We start from the raw sequence: 17,125 nt of genomic DNA, 5'->3' as shown, positions 1-17,125 counted from the left end.
AGACCAACATATAAAACAATAGTTTTACATAACATTGAAACATAACATTGCAATTTAGTTTTAGTTTTTGCGGGGGGTGGTTGCAAATATGTGAGAGATAGAATTTTCATATTATATGTTGATTACACTGATAAAGGCAAGCAGAAGAAGTTTCATACTGAAATTTTTTTAACTATTTTTCCTCGATCTTCAAACTTTAAAACAAGTCAAACTGACCCGGAACATAACAGGAGGGTTAAGTATTATATAGTATATCACAAAGCCTTCTTTTTTCTTAACACACAATATAAAACTTACCCAGAAGGCAGCACTTGTAGTCAAGATGTCTGGCTCCAAGATATGGAGTGTTAACTGTAACCCTGGCTGCTGCTGACAGGTGAGGAAGACCTTCTTTACGTTGGCCTTCTGTGACTTCTGCCGGAAGCTGCTGTTCCAGGGCTTCCGCTGCCAGACGTGTGGCTACAAGTTCCACCAGCGCTGCAGTACCGAGGTCCCGCTTATGTGTGTCAACTATGACCAGCTGGAGTAAGTGTGGAAAACACTTTGCACATTTGAGCTTAACTATTAAAGATATTGAATTCTTCTCATACATGTGTAGTGAAAGCTTCTTTGCTCTATATTTTTTTAAAGTGTTCTGTTTTCTCTCTGTATAGTTTATTACTGGCGTCCAAGTTCTTAGTGCACCACCCCATTACCCAGGAGGAGGTGTCATCGGAGGGCACCACCCCTGTGTCAGAAGTGTGTCCGTCCATCCCGCCATCTGACTCCACAGGGTAAGATCTAATCAAATAATTAATAAACTGGTGCTTTAAAGGACAATTAAGGATTATATTTTCTGTAGTAACTCAAAACAAGATCAGGATGGATCATCAGATATTAAGGAAACATGCTGAGTGTAAGCACTGGCAGTTCTTGACAACAGAGATTCTATTTTTTATATTTTATTTTTGAGCTTTGTGGTATGTCACAGATTTATGTGGGTTTTATTTTCGGAATCTGCCCACCACCATTCCCCTAGTCCCATTTCCACACTCAGGGTTGTCAGGTATAGACAACAGCATGCAAAAAATGTACTTCAGCCATGGAAACGTGTAAGCTGGCTGTTTTTCTGCTAAACGGGTAAACACTGTGCTTCAGTACACACTGAAAGTGTGTCTTATTCAAAAATATTTATTAATCAATCTATGAACACTTTCACATAGACACTCTGTTACATTTAGTTACAGCAGTAGATTTGTCCAACAATGGTCATTGTATTTCTTTTAGCCACAATTTAAAAGTTCATTGTGCATCACCAAGTGGTTAAAGTTAAGTTCTGCTGTCTCTCTGTAATTCCTAATCTCCTGTTGCTGATCGAATATTGATCAAAAATTTTCCTTACTCTTGCCGAGTGCTGTGCATCTTCATTATTCCAAATTTTAATACCCTCTTCCTTAACTTCAAGCAAAAAAACTTTTGATGACCTGCTCTGCCTTTGCATGGTTGTTATCTTCACCCATTCTGCTGAGAGGACAGAAAACCAGCAAATATATATAAAGGAATAATCATTTATAATAATTTAAATAATTTATTTAACAAATGTAGAAAATAGAAGTTTGTCATTTTTAAAGTTCTATTTTGTTTTATGTCCTTTCTTTGAAAAAATGTCTGAACGTTTTGTTTCTCCAGATCGCTGTGCCATCCGAGTGTGTCCCCGTCCAAATCCATCCCCATCCCACAGAGTTTCCGGCCAGGAGAGGAAGACCACCGTAACCAGTTTGGCCAGAGAGATCGTTCTTCCTCAGCCCCCAACGTCCATATCAACACAATCGAGCCAGTCAACATTGATGTAAGTGATTAATACAAACAGGGTCCAGTCTCCCAAAAACCCTTAGTGCTTCATCTTACCTGGATTTTAAGTATAAACATTTTTTTAAGCTTTAATAATGAGTCTTGTTTCCTCCTGTTTTCAGGACTTGATTCGTGATCAAGGTTTGCAGAGATCAGAAGGAGGTAAGCATTTCTTCGCACATGTAAACACAACTCAAATTTACACAGCCTCAATAACAGAGATTAACTAGCTTCTTCAAATTCCCATCATTCCTTTTTTGTGTCCTTGGCATAAAACTTAACCTAGGTGGCTCTGTTCTCTGTGCTGGATTACCTTTTCTAAAGTTTTTTTTTTTTTTTACTTCTAAAGAGCTTGTACAACACAGAAGCCCACACTCAACAAAAAATAAAAAAGCAGGAGAGCTATAATACACTGTGTTTGCTGTGCAGCCATATTTATAATGCAGGCAGACAGTTATCTCTGGTCATACCAGACCATACAAAAAACTAAAAATAGTTTGTAACCCTTTTTTTATTTTGCGCTCGACATGTTATGGCTTCTTCAATTGCGCAGATCTCCACATCAAGACTGGCTCATTATGCTGAAGGGGGGACCTTATCTATAAACAGACACTGTATTGAGTGTCTTGAGTGTAAAGAAGTAAAATTACAGTTTTATAAATTACAGGCGGCCGCGACCAACGCTCGCGAGAACTGCAACCTGCTTTTCGACCTTTAGTTCTAACAGTTGTACAAGGACTACTGGTTCATTCTTTACAAACTAACAAACAGACACTCTGGCAGAAGCTGGAAAGAGACCGAATATGTCTGTGAAAGCCAGAAAACCAGAAACAGAAACTAATCCGCCTGAAACATTTATTACACTCTACAACTGTAGGGGGAGCCCACAAGCACAAAATCTCAATCCTACCTAGTGGAGCTTTAAGCAGTTTTACTCTTTTTTTTATTTTTTTTTTTATTTCATTGTTAAGTTTGGGCTTCCATGTTGTATAAAGCAGTTTTGTATACTTTTTTGGAGACCCAACACCCCGAAAGACTATCAGCACTTTTACTTTTACACCTGAGTGTGCCCTCACTTTTTGTAGTTCTAATCAGTGGTACAGATCAAGTCACCACTGGGAGCTTAACCGCCACCACCAGTGTTTAGTTTCTGGGCAGCGATACACAGGTGTGCCTGTGCTTTGGCGGGGCTAGTGATCCTTTGTATATATGTGTATGTGTCTCTCGTCCCCTTGCAGCCCCCCCGCCCCTCCCAGCTCGCTGCTTGAGGAAGCACAGAACGCGGACCTCTTCTCCCCTCCCATACTCCTACCCCAATGACATTGTGTTTGATTTTGAGCCTGAGCCTGTGTTCAGAGGTAGTTAGGCCTTTGTGCGTCTCTGTGCTTCACACCCTGTTTGTGTAAATCTGTTTGCCCTCCCACCACAGCACCCCCTAAAAAGAGTCAATGGGTTTTCACAATTTTATTGGAGTCTCTCACTCTCACATCATCTGCACTGCCTTCTCAAAGGCTGGAAGCACTTTTATTTAAACATGGGGCCACAGACGAATGTTACTGATCCTAAATCACGTTTCCGGGAAGCATAGATGGGTGCTAGGGTGTTACTGAATAATAAATAAATCAGTATTAAATGTAGGTTGGTTTTGGGTCATGGCTTTTGTTTACAGCTATTTTTTTTATTTTTATATCTGATCTTATTTGCATCAGTATGCTAAAAAAAACACACACTATTCTTTGTCCTACATCACACTGCATGGTGCTGTGTGACCTGACCCTTTTTGCACATCTTTACTCACAGTTCAGCCACCCTGTGTCTAATTTTTTTTTTTCCCCCGACCTCCCTCTCTTTTCTAATTAGTATAACATAGTCTGTTAAAATTAATAAAAAGATCCAAAAAGTAAAAAAAATAATAATATAATATAATCTGTTTAAATTTTTTCCCCATAACCTTCTCCAAAAACAACACAAAAGGCTCCACTACTGGGCTGTCAGCCACACCCCCTGCCTCCCTGCCTGGTTCCCTGACCAATGTGAAGGTTCCGCAGAAGTCGCCCTGCCAACAGCGGGAGCGCAAGTCGTCGTCCTCGTCCGAGGACCGCAATAAAATGGTGAGGGGCTTCTTCTGTGACACGTTTTGTCCATTTTGGTTGTGTAAAGTGTGAGCACTAGGTTTTTAAGCAGATACTTTTATTTATTATCAGTTAAGCGTAATTACTATATTGCTTTTTTATGGATTTATTGACATTTTAACGCAGCAAATTCTCCTCTACTTACAAGTGTATCTCAGTATGTTATTTTGCAGTCATTTAATGGAGTGTATTCTGTCCTCATAAACTTGTGAACCCTCCTGTAGAAAACGCTGGGCCGACGGGACTCTAGTGACGACTGGGAGATTCCAGAGGGTCAGATCACTTTGGGCCAGCGGATAGGATCTGGTTCTTTTGGAACCGTCTACAAGGGGAAATGGCACGGTATGTCTTTTTATATAAATATTTCTAAGATATTTAGGACACGTATGTCCTATAGGGATGTGTATTGGCAAGTTCCTGTGGAATATAATATAAATTATGCTTGTTAGAGGGCTGTATACTAGTGCATCTCAGAAAATTAGAACATCAATAAAAATTACTTTATTTCAGTAATTCAGTTCAAAATGTGAAACGCATAAGTGAGCCATTTTAAGTGTTTATAGTTGATGATTATGGCATAAATCCAATGAAAAGCCAAAAATCAGTGTCTCAGAAAGTTAGAATATCATATAAGACCAATTGGTGCTTTTGGCAGTGTGGGCAGTGTGCCAAGTCCTGCTGGAAAATGAAATCTACATCTCCATAAAAGTTCCGGGACAACATTTTGACCATCACTGATTATTAGTAAATGTTGCATTTAATTTGGAAATCAAGAAAGCAGAGTCTGGAGGAAGAGTGGAGAGACACACAGTCCAAGCTGTTTGAGGTCTAGTGTGAAGTTTCCACAATCAGTGATGGTTTGGAGAGACATGCCTGTCATCTGCTGGTGTTGATCCACTGTGTTTTATTATCAAGTCTAAAGTCAGTGCAGTTTTGTTTTCCCACAAAATCTTACAGCACTTCATGCTTCCCTCTGCTACTGACAACTTTTATGAAGATCTGGATTTCATTTTCCAGCAGGACTTGGCACACTGCCCACACTGCCAAAAGTACAAGTTGGTCTTATATAATATAAAAATTTTCTGAGACACTGATTTTGATTTTGGGGTTTTTATTGGCTGTAAACCATAATCAACAACAATAAAAGAAATAAACACTTAAAATAGATCGCTCTGTGTTTAATACATCTGTATAATATGAGTTTCACATTTTTAACTGAATTACAACAATAAAGTAATTCAATGATATTCCAATTTTTTTGAGAGTATATATGATGTTGCCATTTATTGCGATACTGTAAGAAATGCTATATTGCACATTTATTTACTTATTAATAAAGCACCATTTTCAGTTCTTATTATTTTTTAATTACTTCTATCTAGCAAACTCAACTCACACCAATCAAGTTCACAGAAATTTTCTACACTCTTGATAGTGATAAACATTACCAGGTCTGATACTGTTTGTAAAAAAATAGAGTAATAAAATATATCAGCAGCTGGATTGTTTCCCTCTACGCAAGATGACTGGTATAAAAAGTGCTGAAGGCATGTCTGATGCATTCTTATATTATAAAAACAAAAGTTGGTTATTATAATTTGAGATGGTTGTAATGAACATTTTTTTATAAACCATCATTTCATTAAATGTAAGACATAAGTCAGTTAACAGGTTTGCAGTGAATCTGATTGCCATGTTAGAACTGAGGCTATTCACATCATGTCTGTTCAGGCCCTCAGTTCTGGCTCCCTATGCTGTTTGATAATCAAATGTGTGGTCAGCTCCAGCGTTTTCTCTTTACAGGCGACGTGGCAGTAAAGATGTTGAATGTCACTGCACCTACTCCTCAACAGCTACAGGCCTTCAAGAATGAAGTGGGGGTCCTCAGGTAAGACACACTGTGCTCTCATTCCGTGACCTCGTGCTAATTTGGCATGTGATCTAGTTAGCAGATTTAACTCTCACCCACCTGATGAGCCTGATGGCACAGCGCTGTGGGGAGGAGCTCCTTTTCTGAGATGGAGTACGCAATACTAAAGCCCGTAGGTTTTGTAGTTGATGCAGATGCTTTATTTTGGGCATGCTCTTTTAATATCTTTTAATATAATCTGGTCATGTATTGCAACTCTGCTAAAGGGTTTTCAAATAAACAATGATCAAGTATCAAGCCATAGTGCCTAGTAGTAGTGCATAGTGCAGGGCGATAGTAAAAAATATATATATATATATCACGATATGGAATTTTTAATATCAGGATAACAATATATATCATGATTTATGTACCATATTTAAGTATGTTTTCAGTTATTCTTCGAAAAATATGACAAAATAATATCATTGCTTACTTTTTTTCAGCTTTATTTCAAATTGACATTAAACCAAACTTTCACAAATGAGAATTACTACATTTTAGTGCAGCAAAAATATATGTATCAAATGAAAACAGATGAGGTAGATGCAGTAGCTATTTTTTCCAAAATTATACAGGTTTTTAAATTGAGTTATCAATATATTTGAAGTGGCGGTCAAATAATGTAAAGCAGCGTCATGTCGCAAAACCACATTATGACGTTTTTTTTTGCAAAGATTACTTTATTATTACTTTATTATTACTTATATAAACCGAGTTTATGCAAAGTGACCACGACAATATATATTTGCATGAATAATTGATGATATTTATTGTCATATCGCACAGCATTAATAGTGCATGATGTACCGTATTTTCACAATATAAGGTGCATTTGATTAATAAGCTGCACCATCAAAAAACATCTATTTTCTGGTTTGTTTTCATACATAAGACGCACAGGATTATAAGGCGCATTATGCAACACTATTAAGGAACAGGGGTGTCGCCATCTTTCCCTTCTAATCTAGCAGGTCTCTCTGCTGTGGGGTTGGGGGTTAGTTAACTAAGTTAAGAAAAGCTAAGTTATGTAAACAAAACTGCTAGATGTTAAAATATACAGATTTTTCTTATGAAAACTGTTTATTTATTTATTATTATTCATTTATTTACAGTAAGCTTAGATTCCAGAATTTAGCAGCTAATGCTAATGCTACTCCAGCCCCAGTGCTGAAGAACTGAACGGAAACTCCTGTATAACGCTGTACTTTAGCAGAGTGACTTTACTGTTCCTTAATACCTTACTGGTAAAATTCATACATAAGGTGCATCGGATTATAAGGTGCACTGACGTTTTTTGGGAAAATTAAAGGATTTTAAGTGCACCGTATAGTCCGAAAAATACTTTACTCTTTTATTAATTTCCTACAGCATAAGCAACGCAGTGGTGCACACAATGATGTTTTTTAGGCTACGCCAAACATTTCCTCACTACCCTATACCCCATACAAGTGTCAATCTTCCTCTATAGAGCATTGGTGATTTTCTTATCAGTTGGTACGGATGGCTGTTGTTGCCTGGAAACAACTGTCCTTTATAGATGGTCTGGTCATGACACACAGCTTTTCAAAGGTTACTTTATACATTCTGAAATGCTGAATTCAAATCTGAAATCTGCCAGAACTGTCATACTTAAACTATATTTAACATACAGAACCTTAAATATTAAACATATGACTGGGTCCAGGAGTCTATCGGCATTAATCAGAGCTCCTCCCATATAGTTATTGTTTTACTGTAGAGTTGTGGCACTGCTTTATCGCTAAAAAAGCTACATGAAGGTAAAACGTATCTCGGGTCCAGCGTATTAAACCCCTTGCCGGCGACTGAGCTGTATGGCGGTGAATCCTTTGTGATATAGCAGGACATGGAGTGGGAAACCGTCACAGCGGGAAGTTTGTTGCGTTGCTCCAGAGTAGGGTTGCAGCGGTAACCGGTTTCACGGTATACCGTGGTATTAAAATGCACGGTTATCATACCGTGTGTGTTTGCTTATTACCGGTAAAACACAAGCCAGCGGAGAAACTCACCCGCGCATGCGCAACTCTGCTCCGCTTCAGCTACTCAGCACACAGCGGTGAGAACGGCAGAAAGTGCATCAGACTAGAGCTTAGATTCTCTGCCCGAACCAGACCTGACCCGAGGCCCGACCCGAGATCGGGTCCGTTCGGGACGAGATTTCCCACCACATTCCTCGGGCCGGGTCGGGTTGGGCTCTAGAAAATAGTCTGAGATGTAGGCATCTGTTTTTTAATTATATATTTTATTTTTAAATAAAGCTCTGGTGTGATAATCACTATGTTAATGCTAAGTAACCAATTATTATTGTTAATGAAAACGAACCAAATAACGAAAACTGAAACTTAACTAACTTAATTATAAGCGCTGTTTTCACTCCCGCAGTTCTACAGCGGGGGGTGTTGTGCCGATTCTGTCCGCGAAGCGGGAGTCGGATTGAGCAGGGAGTCGGATTCGGCATAACAGCGGCAGCACGGCTGCACCTCGCGGCCCGCGGTGTTAGTTGTAAGCGCTCGCGATAGCCGCAAAATACGACAGAAAACACTGAGAAACTGCAGAATTATGTATTGGACTAAAATGAGCACGAGGAGATAAAAGAGAACCTTTACCTGTGAGTAGCTCACATCAGAACACGTAAATCTCTCTCTCTCTGTGTGTCTCTCTCTCTCTCTGTCTCTCTCTCTCGCACGTGAACTTCTCCGCACTGTGTTTAGCTGTTCTTAAAAATAATTTTAATTAAATAATAGTTCTATGCTTCTATGTTAGTGTTAATTTACATCATTCTGATCATATTTCGCTCATTCAAACAGCCTGAAAACAGACTTGTAATCTTGTAATCAACAAGCTTGTAATCAATGTGGCCGTAAAGTCACAGCTAAAGGAGGAAATACATCAAACCTGTTCTCCCATCTCCGAGAACAACACCCCGCTGTGCAGCGCAAAGTATGTGTTCAGTTTATAATTTTAATCTGAACATAAATAAATCTTTGTAGTCGTGCATAACCCATGCGGTAAGCGCCCGCAAAAGCGCTGAGTTATCCGAAATTTGTGCACGCAGGTACAGGCGTGAAGTGCGTGCTACGATGGATTCACGTGTCCGTGTAAAGGTGAAAGACGCCATTCATTTACATGCGTTCATTTTCAAATTCTGACGTGCCTGTTTTTCATATTTTGAAGGTTTTAAGTAGTGAAAGCCTTAAAATAGAAATCTCTATTGTGAGGATCATTTCAGAAATAAATCCCCTCTTTCTGCAGTATCTGCTTATATACCAACTTTTTTTTATATATACACTCTTAATGCCCTTAAGAGTAGTGGAAAAACATGGTTTCCTTCACCTGATGGTGTAGTTTCTACAATAAATAGTTAATTGAACAAAAAAATAATAATATATGTAACAAACTGTGATACCGTGATAACCGTGATACCGCGGTATTTTCCGAGACGGTTATCATACCGTGAAAATCTCATACCGTTGCAACCCTACTCCAGAGTTTGCTGGTCTGCTGCTTTTGGCCAAATTTCAGCTGCTCTTAGCTCAGGGTGATTGTCGTTTTTCAGAAGTACCTCAGTTTCATATAACACTGCTTGCTCAAATCAAGCTCTGCCTTCCTCAAATCCAAATTGTGCCCAAACACTGGCCTTTAGTGATGACTGGGCGAGAGGGGGTTGAATTACGCTCGTCTCCTGCTCCATGCTAGCGGACTCCATTCAGACAAATGGAGCTGTTTAACTAACTAGCTTGCTGTATGGTGGTCTAGATGGCCTTCTTCTACAATGGCCAAGTTTATGTGGTATGCAGTACTGTCAGGAGCTGCAAAAAATAAAACCTAAATCTTGTTTTTAATCGATTCAGAATCGCCAGGACTAGGAATCACAATTCTTTAGTGAATTCATTTTTTCAGCAACCCTATAGTTAAGCTTCATCCCTAGCTTCAGCTACCAAAGAAATGAAAATCAGCGTTGCCTGGAGTGAATCTCACGTTTCTCTCTGTCTTTTCTTGCTCTCAGGAAAACTCGGCACGTCAATATTCTGCTCTTCATGGGTTACACCACCAAGCCCCAGCTGGCTATCGTCACACAGTGGTGCGAAGGCTCCAGCCTCTACCATCACCTGCACATTATCGAGACCAAGTTTGAGATGATCAAACTGATTGACATCGCCCGCCAGACGGCCCAGGGCATGGAGTGAGTTCCAGGAGGCTATATCTTTGCGATGTCTAGACTGATCCAATACGTGTATTTTTCATAGAACAGTATGTATGTTCAGTTTATAGTTGTGGCTTTATTTATTCATTCATTTTTTTTTTTTAATCCCTGCAGCTACCTTCATGCCAAGTCTATCATTCATAGAGATCTGAAGAGCAACAGTATCCTTTCTGTGCATTGAGACAGTTGTTTGACTAACCCCTGGTGTGCAGTAGGTTATGATTATATGAGACATACATACATACATACATACATACAAACAGTGGTGGTTGAAAGGTTGTGAATCCTTTAGAATGTCCTATATTTCTGCTTAAATATGACCTTAAACATCCAAAAAATAAAACTAATTTATTTATTGTAGAAAATGATTCACTATTACATTTACATATTAATGAGTGGCAAAAAAGAATGTGATCCTTTGCTTTCAGAATATGGTGTGTCCTAAACATTCCCAGCACCTGTTAGTCAGTCCTGCACACTGGCTTGTAGGAATTTGAGCCCATTGCTCAGTACAGAACATCTTAAACTCTGAGATGTTGGTGGGTTTGCTCATATTAACTGCTCACTTCAGCTCCTTCCTCAACATTTTGATTTGATTAAAATTATTACTTTTTACTTGGACATGACCTTTATTCTTCTTGATCCGTCCGTTAGTAGAACAACTTAGGGTTCTTAGAGTCATTGTCTTGCTGCATGACCCACCTTCTCTAGACATTTAATTCATAGAGAATTCTAAAGGAAAATGTCAGGATATCTGTCTATCATTCAGAATTCATTGTGAAAGCAAGCTGTCCTGGCACATATGCAGCAAAACAGGCCCAAACCATGATACTACCACCACCACCACCATGTTTTACAGGTGGTATAAGGTTCTTATGCTGGAATACAGTGTTTTCCTTTCTAGAAACATAGCGCTTTTCATTTACACAAAAAAGTTCTATTTTGGTCTATAAACAAAACTTTCTTCCAGTACGCTTCTGGCTTGTCTGTTTAGAGAAATTAAGTCTTAACAGCACCTCTCTCCAGATATCTTCTTACATGAAGATCTTACGGTTAAGATTGGTGATTTCGGTCTGGCCACAGTGAAGTCCCGCTGGAGTGGATCACACCAGTTTGAGCAGCTGTCAGGCTCGATCTTGTGGATGGTAGGTTGAACTGCTGTATGCTTCACTTGCATGCATTCCCTGTATGACCTCTGGAGATTTCTGTACAACATGTGGCTTTAGTGAAATTTGGTTATTTAGGAAGCTGTAAAGCTTTTTGAATACTCAACACATTGTTTATGAAACCATTGCTGTTTTAGGTAACTATAGTGTTCTCTAAAAGGGATTCAAGTGCTTCACATATTTAACAATTCATGTGTAGTTAAAGGAGAGATAGTCTTGGATTACAGCAAAACTAAAAAAAAATAACTTAGCACATAGAAGTTACAGCAAAGCACAGTAACTAAATTTTGTCAATAAAGCTGTTGTCTCTTTATTAATATTAAACACCGTTATATTAAGATCTTAAAATATTTTTTGCTGCACATTACAAAAGCTTTCTTGGTCACATGACATCACGTTCAGTAGCTCCTCCATTTCCACTTCTGTTGTGTTTACATGGATCTCCGTGGAAATTGCGGCGCATGGAAGTGGATAAATAACTGTTTTATTAAACGTGGGGAGACTAAATTCAAGATGTGAATCCGGACAGGACTAAAATGTAGGTAACTTAACCTGACGTCTGAGAAAAACACATACATGGTCGTTCTGAAGGGGAATAAAATCACAGAGGACCCCCCGTAAAAGAGAAAATTGCACCAGGACCCACTGAGAAACTAAACCCGTCCGGATAGGGCTATAATTTGAAATGTGCCACTTGTTACACTTACAAAAATATAAAAATCATTTCTGGGACCAAAGTTATTTAAGTGTTTAGGTAAAGATTCTGTTTAATTTTACATATGCAAGCACCAACTCAGGGTTTGTCAACATAAAACAAAAACAAAAACTCCAGCAGAGCATTTTAAGACTGGAAAAAAACTGCTACTGGCCAAAACTTAAACTTGGGGAAAAAAATACAGTTTGGAGCATTCGTTTGAAAATGAACTGATGATGAGATCAGAAACAATCAAGGGATCGGTAGGCCAAAGAAGACTCAACTTCACATCTGATAACACAATAGTTTTCATCCTCATGAAGAAAAATCCAAATACACCTGTCTAACATTTTAAGAAATTTTCCAAACACTGCTGTCTGTGCAAGGCTTCATAATTAAATCGACTTCATAATACACAGAGACTTTACTGCAAGATGTAGCAACTAATCACAATGGCCAGGTTATTGTTTGCATACAGATAAATATTAAGTGTGTATGGTGTACATTTCAGCACATTCATTATGCTGCTAATGGTTATATTTAAAAAAATAATGTGCAAATTCCAAATGCAGATGCAGTAGTAGGTAATGATTTTTCACAGGTGGTAGTAATTTTAAAAAGCTTTAAAGCATAGATGTATAGTGTGTCTGGGATTTATTACCAGTGTGTATTTGTGTGTGTGTTATGTGCAGGCTCCTGAGGTGATCCGGCTTCAGGATAAGAATCCATACAGCTTTCAGTCAGACGTCTACGCCTTTGGCATCGTTCTGTATGAGCTCATGTCGGGGGCATTGCCTTACTCCAACATAAACAACAGAGACCAGGTGAGAGTTCTGAGGAAGTTGTTAATGTAGCCCAAGTTTTTTCATTAGTAGGTGTTTCAATATCATTTATTATAAAATACTGGAGACAAACAAAATTTGCGTTTTCCCAAAAACTAATTCCAGGAACACTGTCTGGCCAAAAAAAAATCTCTACCTGGATTTAAGTAAGTAAAGGATCTGGGGTTGATGATGCAGTTGGTCTGCAGGTTTAGGTTCAGCAACAGTATGTGCTGAAAGAATGAGGTCAGCTGACTACCTGAATATACTGAATATAGACCAGGTTATTCCATCAATGGATTTTTTCTTCCCTGATGACACGGACCTATTCCAAGATGACAATGTCAGGATTCATGGGGCTGGAATTGTGAAAGAGTGATTCAGGGAGCATGAGATCATCATTTTCACACATGGATTGAGAGAGTTCAACGCAGAGTCCAGATCTTAACCTCATTGAGAATCTTTAGGATGTGCTGGATGGAGAAGAGCTGCTTTCAGACTCTACCATCATCAATGTAATGCAATGTAATGTAATGTAATGTAATGTAATGCTGCTGCAAGATATTGGTTAAAAATGAATGCAACACTGGATTGAAATAAATCTTGTGACACTGCAGAAGCTTATTGAAACAATGCTGCAGTGAATGTGTGCAGCAATCAAAGCTAAAGGCGTTCCAACAAAATATTAGTGTGACCTTTTTTTGGGGGGGGGGGGGGGGGGGGGGGGTACTGTTTTTTGGCCAGGCAGTGTATATTATGTATTTAACCCATTTAGGTCAACGGGTGCGTCAAACGCAGGGTTGCTGGACGTTTCTATTAATATCTTTTCAATAACACGGCACAGAAACAGACATTTCCTGAATCAACAGAGTCCGCCCTTTCATGATACCCAATCCTGAGTCTGTACGTCACTCATTCCCGGACTTATATGACTATTAAACGAGCAATCCGGTCTTGAGGTATTGAGGTAACATCTTTTAAAAAAAAAAAAATCTTTCTTTCAGCTGTAAGTTTAATTATTTGTTAAATGTGTAGGAGTAATTCATATGGAACAATTTCAAATGGTCTATTCTTTAGCATTAAAGAAAGTAGGCTTAAAGATGGTTGCTTTAATTATTTATTTGTTTATTTATTTATGTTATATATATATATGGATATTATGGAATACTGGTTTTAGGAAGGTGTTATAATTTAGATGTACATTTTATACAATGCTAAAATGCACCAGAGCTTTAAGGCATGCTTGCCTAGAATAAAGGAAGTAAGTTGAATTTATTAAAGAAGAGGCCAGTCTAGTACTTCGTTTTCTTCAGCATTCCAGATTCAGTTCAGATTCATAGTTTTGGATAAAATAATACAGTGCTGGAGCATTGTAAAAAAAACTAAAATGCTTGGGAGGTGGGGAAACAGTAGTGTATTTTGGATGGTTGTTCCATGACATTGCCACAAGATGGCATCAGGAATGCATCAGAACATTTTTCATTTAGATTAAAATAAGAGAAAAGGCTGAATTGGGACGGTCACTCTTGAATCTTGAACTAGTTGCCTGAGTAAGATGGTTATATGAAAGTATGGGTAAGAATGGGTACGAACTTTCTTTTAATCAAGGCTGTTGCAATATCTTCTTTGCACTGCAACAGATCATCTTCATGGTGGGCCGGGGTTACCTGTCCCCTGACCTGAGCAAGGTGCGCAGCAACTGCCCCAAGGCCATGAAGAGACTCATGGCTGACTGCCTGAAGAAGAAGAGAGAGGAGCGGCCCCTCTTTCCTCAGGTGATTGGAGATACATCGTTAAATGTTGTATCATATTAGATCTAGTGTTGAGCAGAAGACGTATCTGAGTAAACTCTTACACAGACACTGTCCTTAGTTTTTCATAAATGGAAAAAAAACAGGCTAGCATTTACTTTGTTTTTAACTTTGCAGATTCAGTTCAGGAATACTTGATAGGGCTGTCAATGTTAAAGCGTTAATGCACGTGATTCATTTAGAATCAATAACGGGTTATTATTTTTTTAATGCCAACGTAGGCATTGGGGTGGGCGATATGGCTCTGAAATAATATCACGATATTTCAGGGTATTTTTGCGATAACGATATACTTGGCAATATAGGAAAACAGAAAAATAATTCATTAATTTCAGGAATATAATATAATAGTATAACAGTATAATCATAATGTGGCAAAATAAATAATATAGCATAAAATAATATAATGCAGCAAAAATATTGCAGAATATTTTTATGCATATAAACTGCAAACAAAAACTATAAACTATAACAATTATACAACAAATACACTTCAGTGTACACAATAAGCTTCACAGTAAATAATAGACTACTTTTAAGACAAACTATCCCTATTATCACGATATGGATTTTTAATATCATGATATTTCTGTGTCACAAAATACTGTATACGATATAATATTGCCCTCCCCTAGTAGGCAGGTAGCAGTGGCAGGGATCGGCCACGAGCACCACCAGCCGTCACAAAACCCTTTGAGAGCAGCGGCAAGTGGAGAAATTGGTGCGTGACCGCGTGGATCCCGTTCACATGGGCCTTACCTGCACTAGTATTGGCCCTCGCCTTTATACACGCGATTCAAGGGTGGGTGTGTGTCTGAAGTCAAAACCTACGACTCAGTCGGTCCTGCTGCCCGCGTGGTGCGCCTGCTTGAAACTCAGAAACCCTTACAAAAAAACATAAAACACCTCATCTCAACCTAAAACATCTAATTTAATACATATGTAGCGAAATATATTTTCCTTATCGTGCTAGAACCTTTTGAACAATTTTGAAGAAGCTCTGTCTGGACATCAAGTGTATGCCACAAATGGCCAAATATGTGCAGAAGTGGCAATAAAACCCCAACAACCAATCCCCTAAAACAGGCAAATGCATATATATATAATTGCATTTTACATTTCTCACATTACTTATTTTATTTCCAATTAAATATCCACTATAAAAGCTTGCGACTTAAGAACTACAAGTTTATCACAGAATATTGTCGTGATTAATCGGATTAAATTTCTTAATCAATTGACATCACTACTTTCAATACATGTAGATGTGCTAGAGCAGGGGTGTCCAAACTACGGCCCGCGGGCCATTTGTGGCCCGTTTCCTTTTTTGGAGCGGCCCGAGAGGTATTTTAGAAATAAAATGAAAGTTGGCCCGCTGTTAAGCAGGTTTTTATAATGTGAAATTCAAAGTTTGAACGCTAGGTGTCAGAAACGGGCCAAATAGTCTAAAAGCGGAGAGGGTGTGCGTTTCTAGCGCAGAAAAACGTGGCTAAGAGTCTAAAAGAGGACAGAGTGCTCATTTCTAGCGCAGAAAAACGGGCCAAGGAGTCTAAAAGTTGCCGTAATTAAGGAGTTTAATATTAAGAGACATCATGAAATTAAACATCAATTTGAAAAATCTTAGTTTACACAACACTGTCAAAGATAAAGATAGTTAGTCAAGTAAAATGGTGTGTAAATGAAAGTAATAAGGGAAAATGTATTATTTAAAGTGGTATATTTCATTATTTGTTTTATCACAGAGTCTGTGGCCTGCGACTTCAAATGTATTTCTCCTTCTGGCCCCCAACAAAAAAAGTTTGAACACCTCTGTGCTAGAGCATTGTGGGAGCACCTAATGTATTCCTTTTAAGATGGCTATTCAGTGAAGTTGCCACAAGGTGGCAGCACTGATTGTATAGCAAATGTTTTATACCCTTTGTGCTGTTCTGTGTTGTAGAAACCTGCAAACTGATTTACTCAATTTTTTATTTATTTATTTTTTTTGTGATTGGGCTAGTGTCTGTGTAGTCAGGCGTTATTCAGTGCTTTAATATTTACATTTATGACCATTATTAGACACTCTTATTAAGATTGATTTTACAGAAGAGAATAATATTTTCTAATAGCTAATGTACATACAAAAACAGCATATGGATAACAAATGATTTTTGAATTTTATTTTCATGTTTTTGATTCTAAGCTGATTCGTGACTTCATACTTTGTTTCAGATCCTGGCCTCCATTGAGCTTTTGGCACGCTCTCTACCCAAGATCCACCGCAGCGCCTCTGAACCGTCCCTCAACCGCGCCGGCTTCCAGACCGAAGACTTCAGTCTGTACGCCTGCGCTTCTCCAAAAACACCCATTCAGGCTGGAGGCTACGGTAACAACATGCTTGCTTTTTTTTTCCTTCTTTTTTTTTAAAGCTATTTCTCTTACAGTCTCCTGATCATATTTCACTTTCTGCATGTATTTAATTTCTATTGATTTCTATAAGATCATACCTGCAAGTATGGTAAAGCATCCTTTTCTCTCTCTCTCTTTTTTTTTTTTCC

At 38.4% G+C, this 17,125-nt stretch overlaps 1 protein-coding gene across 2 annotated transcripts in view; it reads left to right on the top strand.

Moving 5' to 3' along the window:
- Positions 1–17,125, top strand: part of braf (B-Raf proto-oncogene, serine/threonine kinase) — a 31,931-nt gene that overhangs the window by 14,553 nt on the left and 253 nt on the right. Inside the window, exons 6-19 of one of the 2 annotated variants that reach the window (XM_049473319.1) lie at positions 377–525; positions 654–773; positions 1,669–1,828; positions 1,953–1,992; positions 3,069–3,188; positions 3,805–3,941; positions 4,187–4,304; positions 5,766–5,850; positions 9,899–10,075; positions 10,211–10,257; positions 11,123–11,241; positions 12,649–12,780; positions 14,418–14,552; positions 16,800–16,953. In XM_049473319.1, coding sequence (XP_049329276.1) covers positions 377–525; positions 654–773; positions 1,669–1,828; positions 1,953–1,992; positions 3,069–3,188; positions 3,805–3,941; positions 4,187–4,304; positions 5,766–5,850; positions 9,899–10,075; positions 10,211–10,257; positions 11,123–11,241; positions 12,649–12,780; positions 14,418–14,552; positions 16,800–16,953 — 1,693 coding nt within the window. The remainder of the gene's footprint in view (positions 1–376; positions 526–653; positions 774–1,668; positions 1,829–1,952; positions 1,993–3,068; positions 3,189–3,804; positions 3,942–4,186; positions 4,305–5,765; positions 5,851–9,898; positions 10,076–10,210; positions 10,258–11,122; positions 11,242–12,648; positions 12,781–14,417; positions 14,553–16,799; positions 16,954–17,125) is intronic. The other variant, XM_007259764.4, reaches the window with a different exon arrangement.

Source organism: Astyanax mexicanus, chromosome 2 (genome assembly GCF_023375975.1).
Source record: "Astyanax mexicanus isolate ESR-SI-001 chromosome 2, AstMex3_surface, whole genome shotgun sequence".
NCBI lineage: Eukaryota > Metazoa > Chordata > Actinopteri > Characiformes > Acestrorhamphidae > Astyanax > Astyanax mexicanus.
This window is presented reverse-complemented; position numbering and strand designations above follow the sequence as displayed.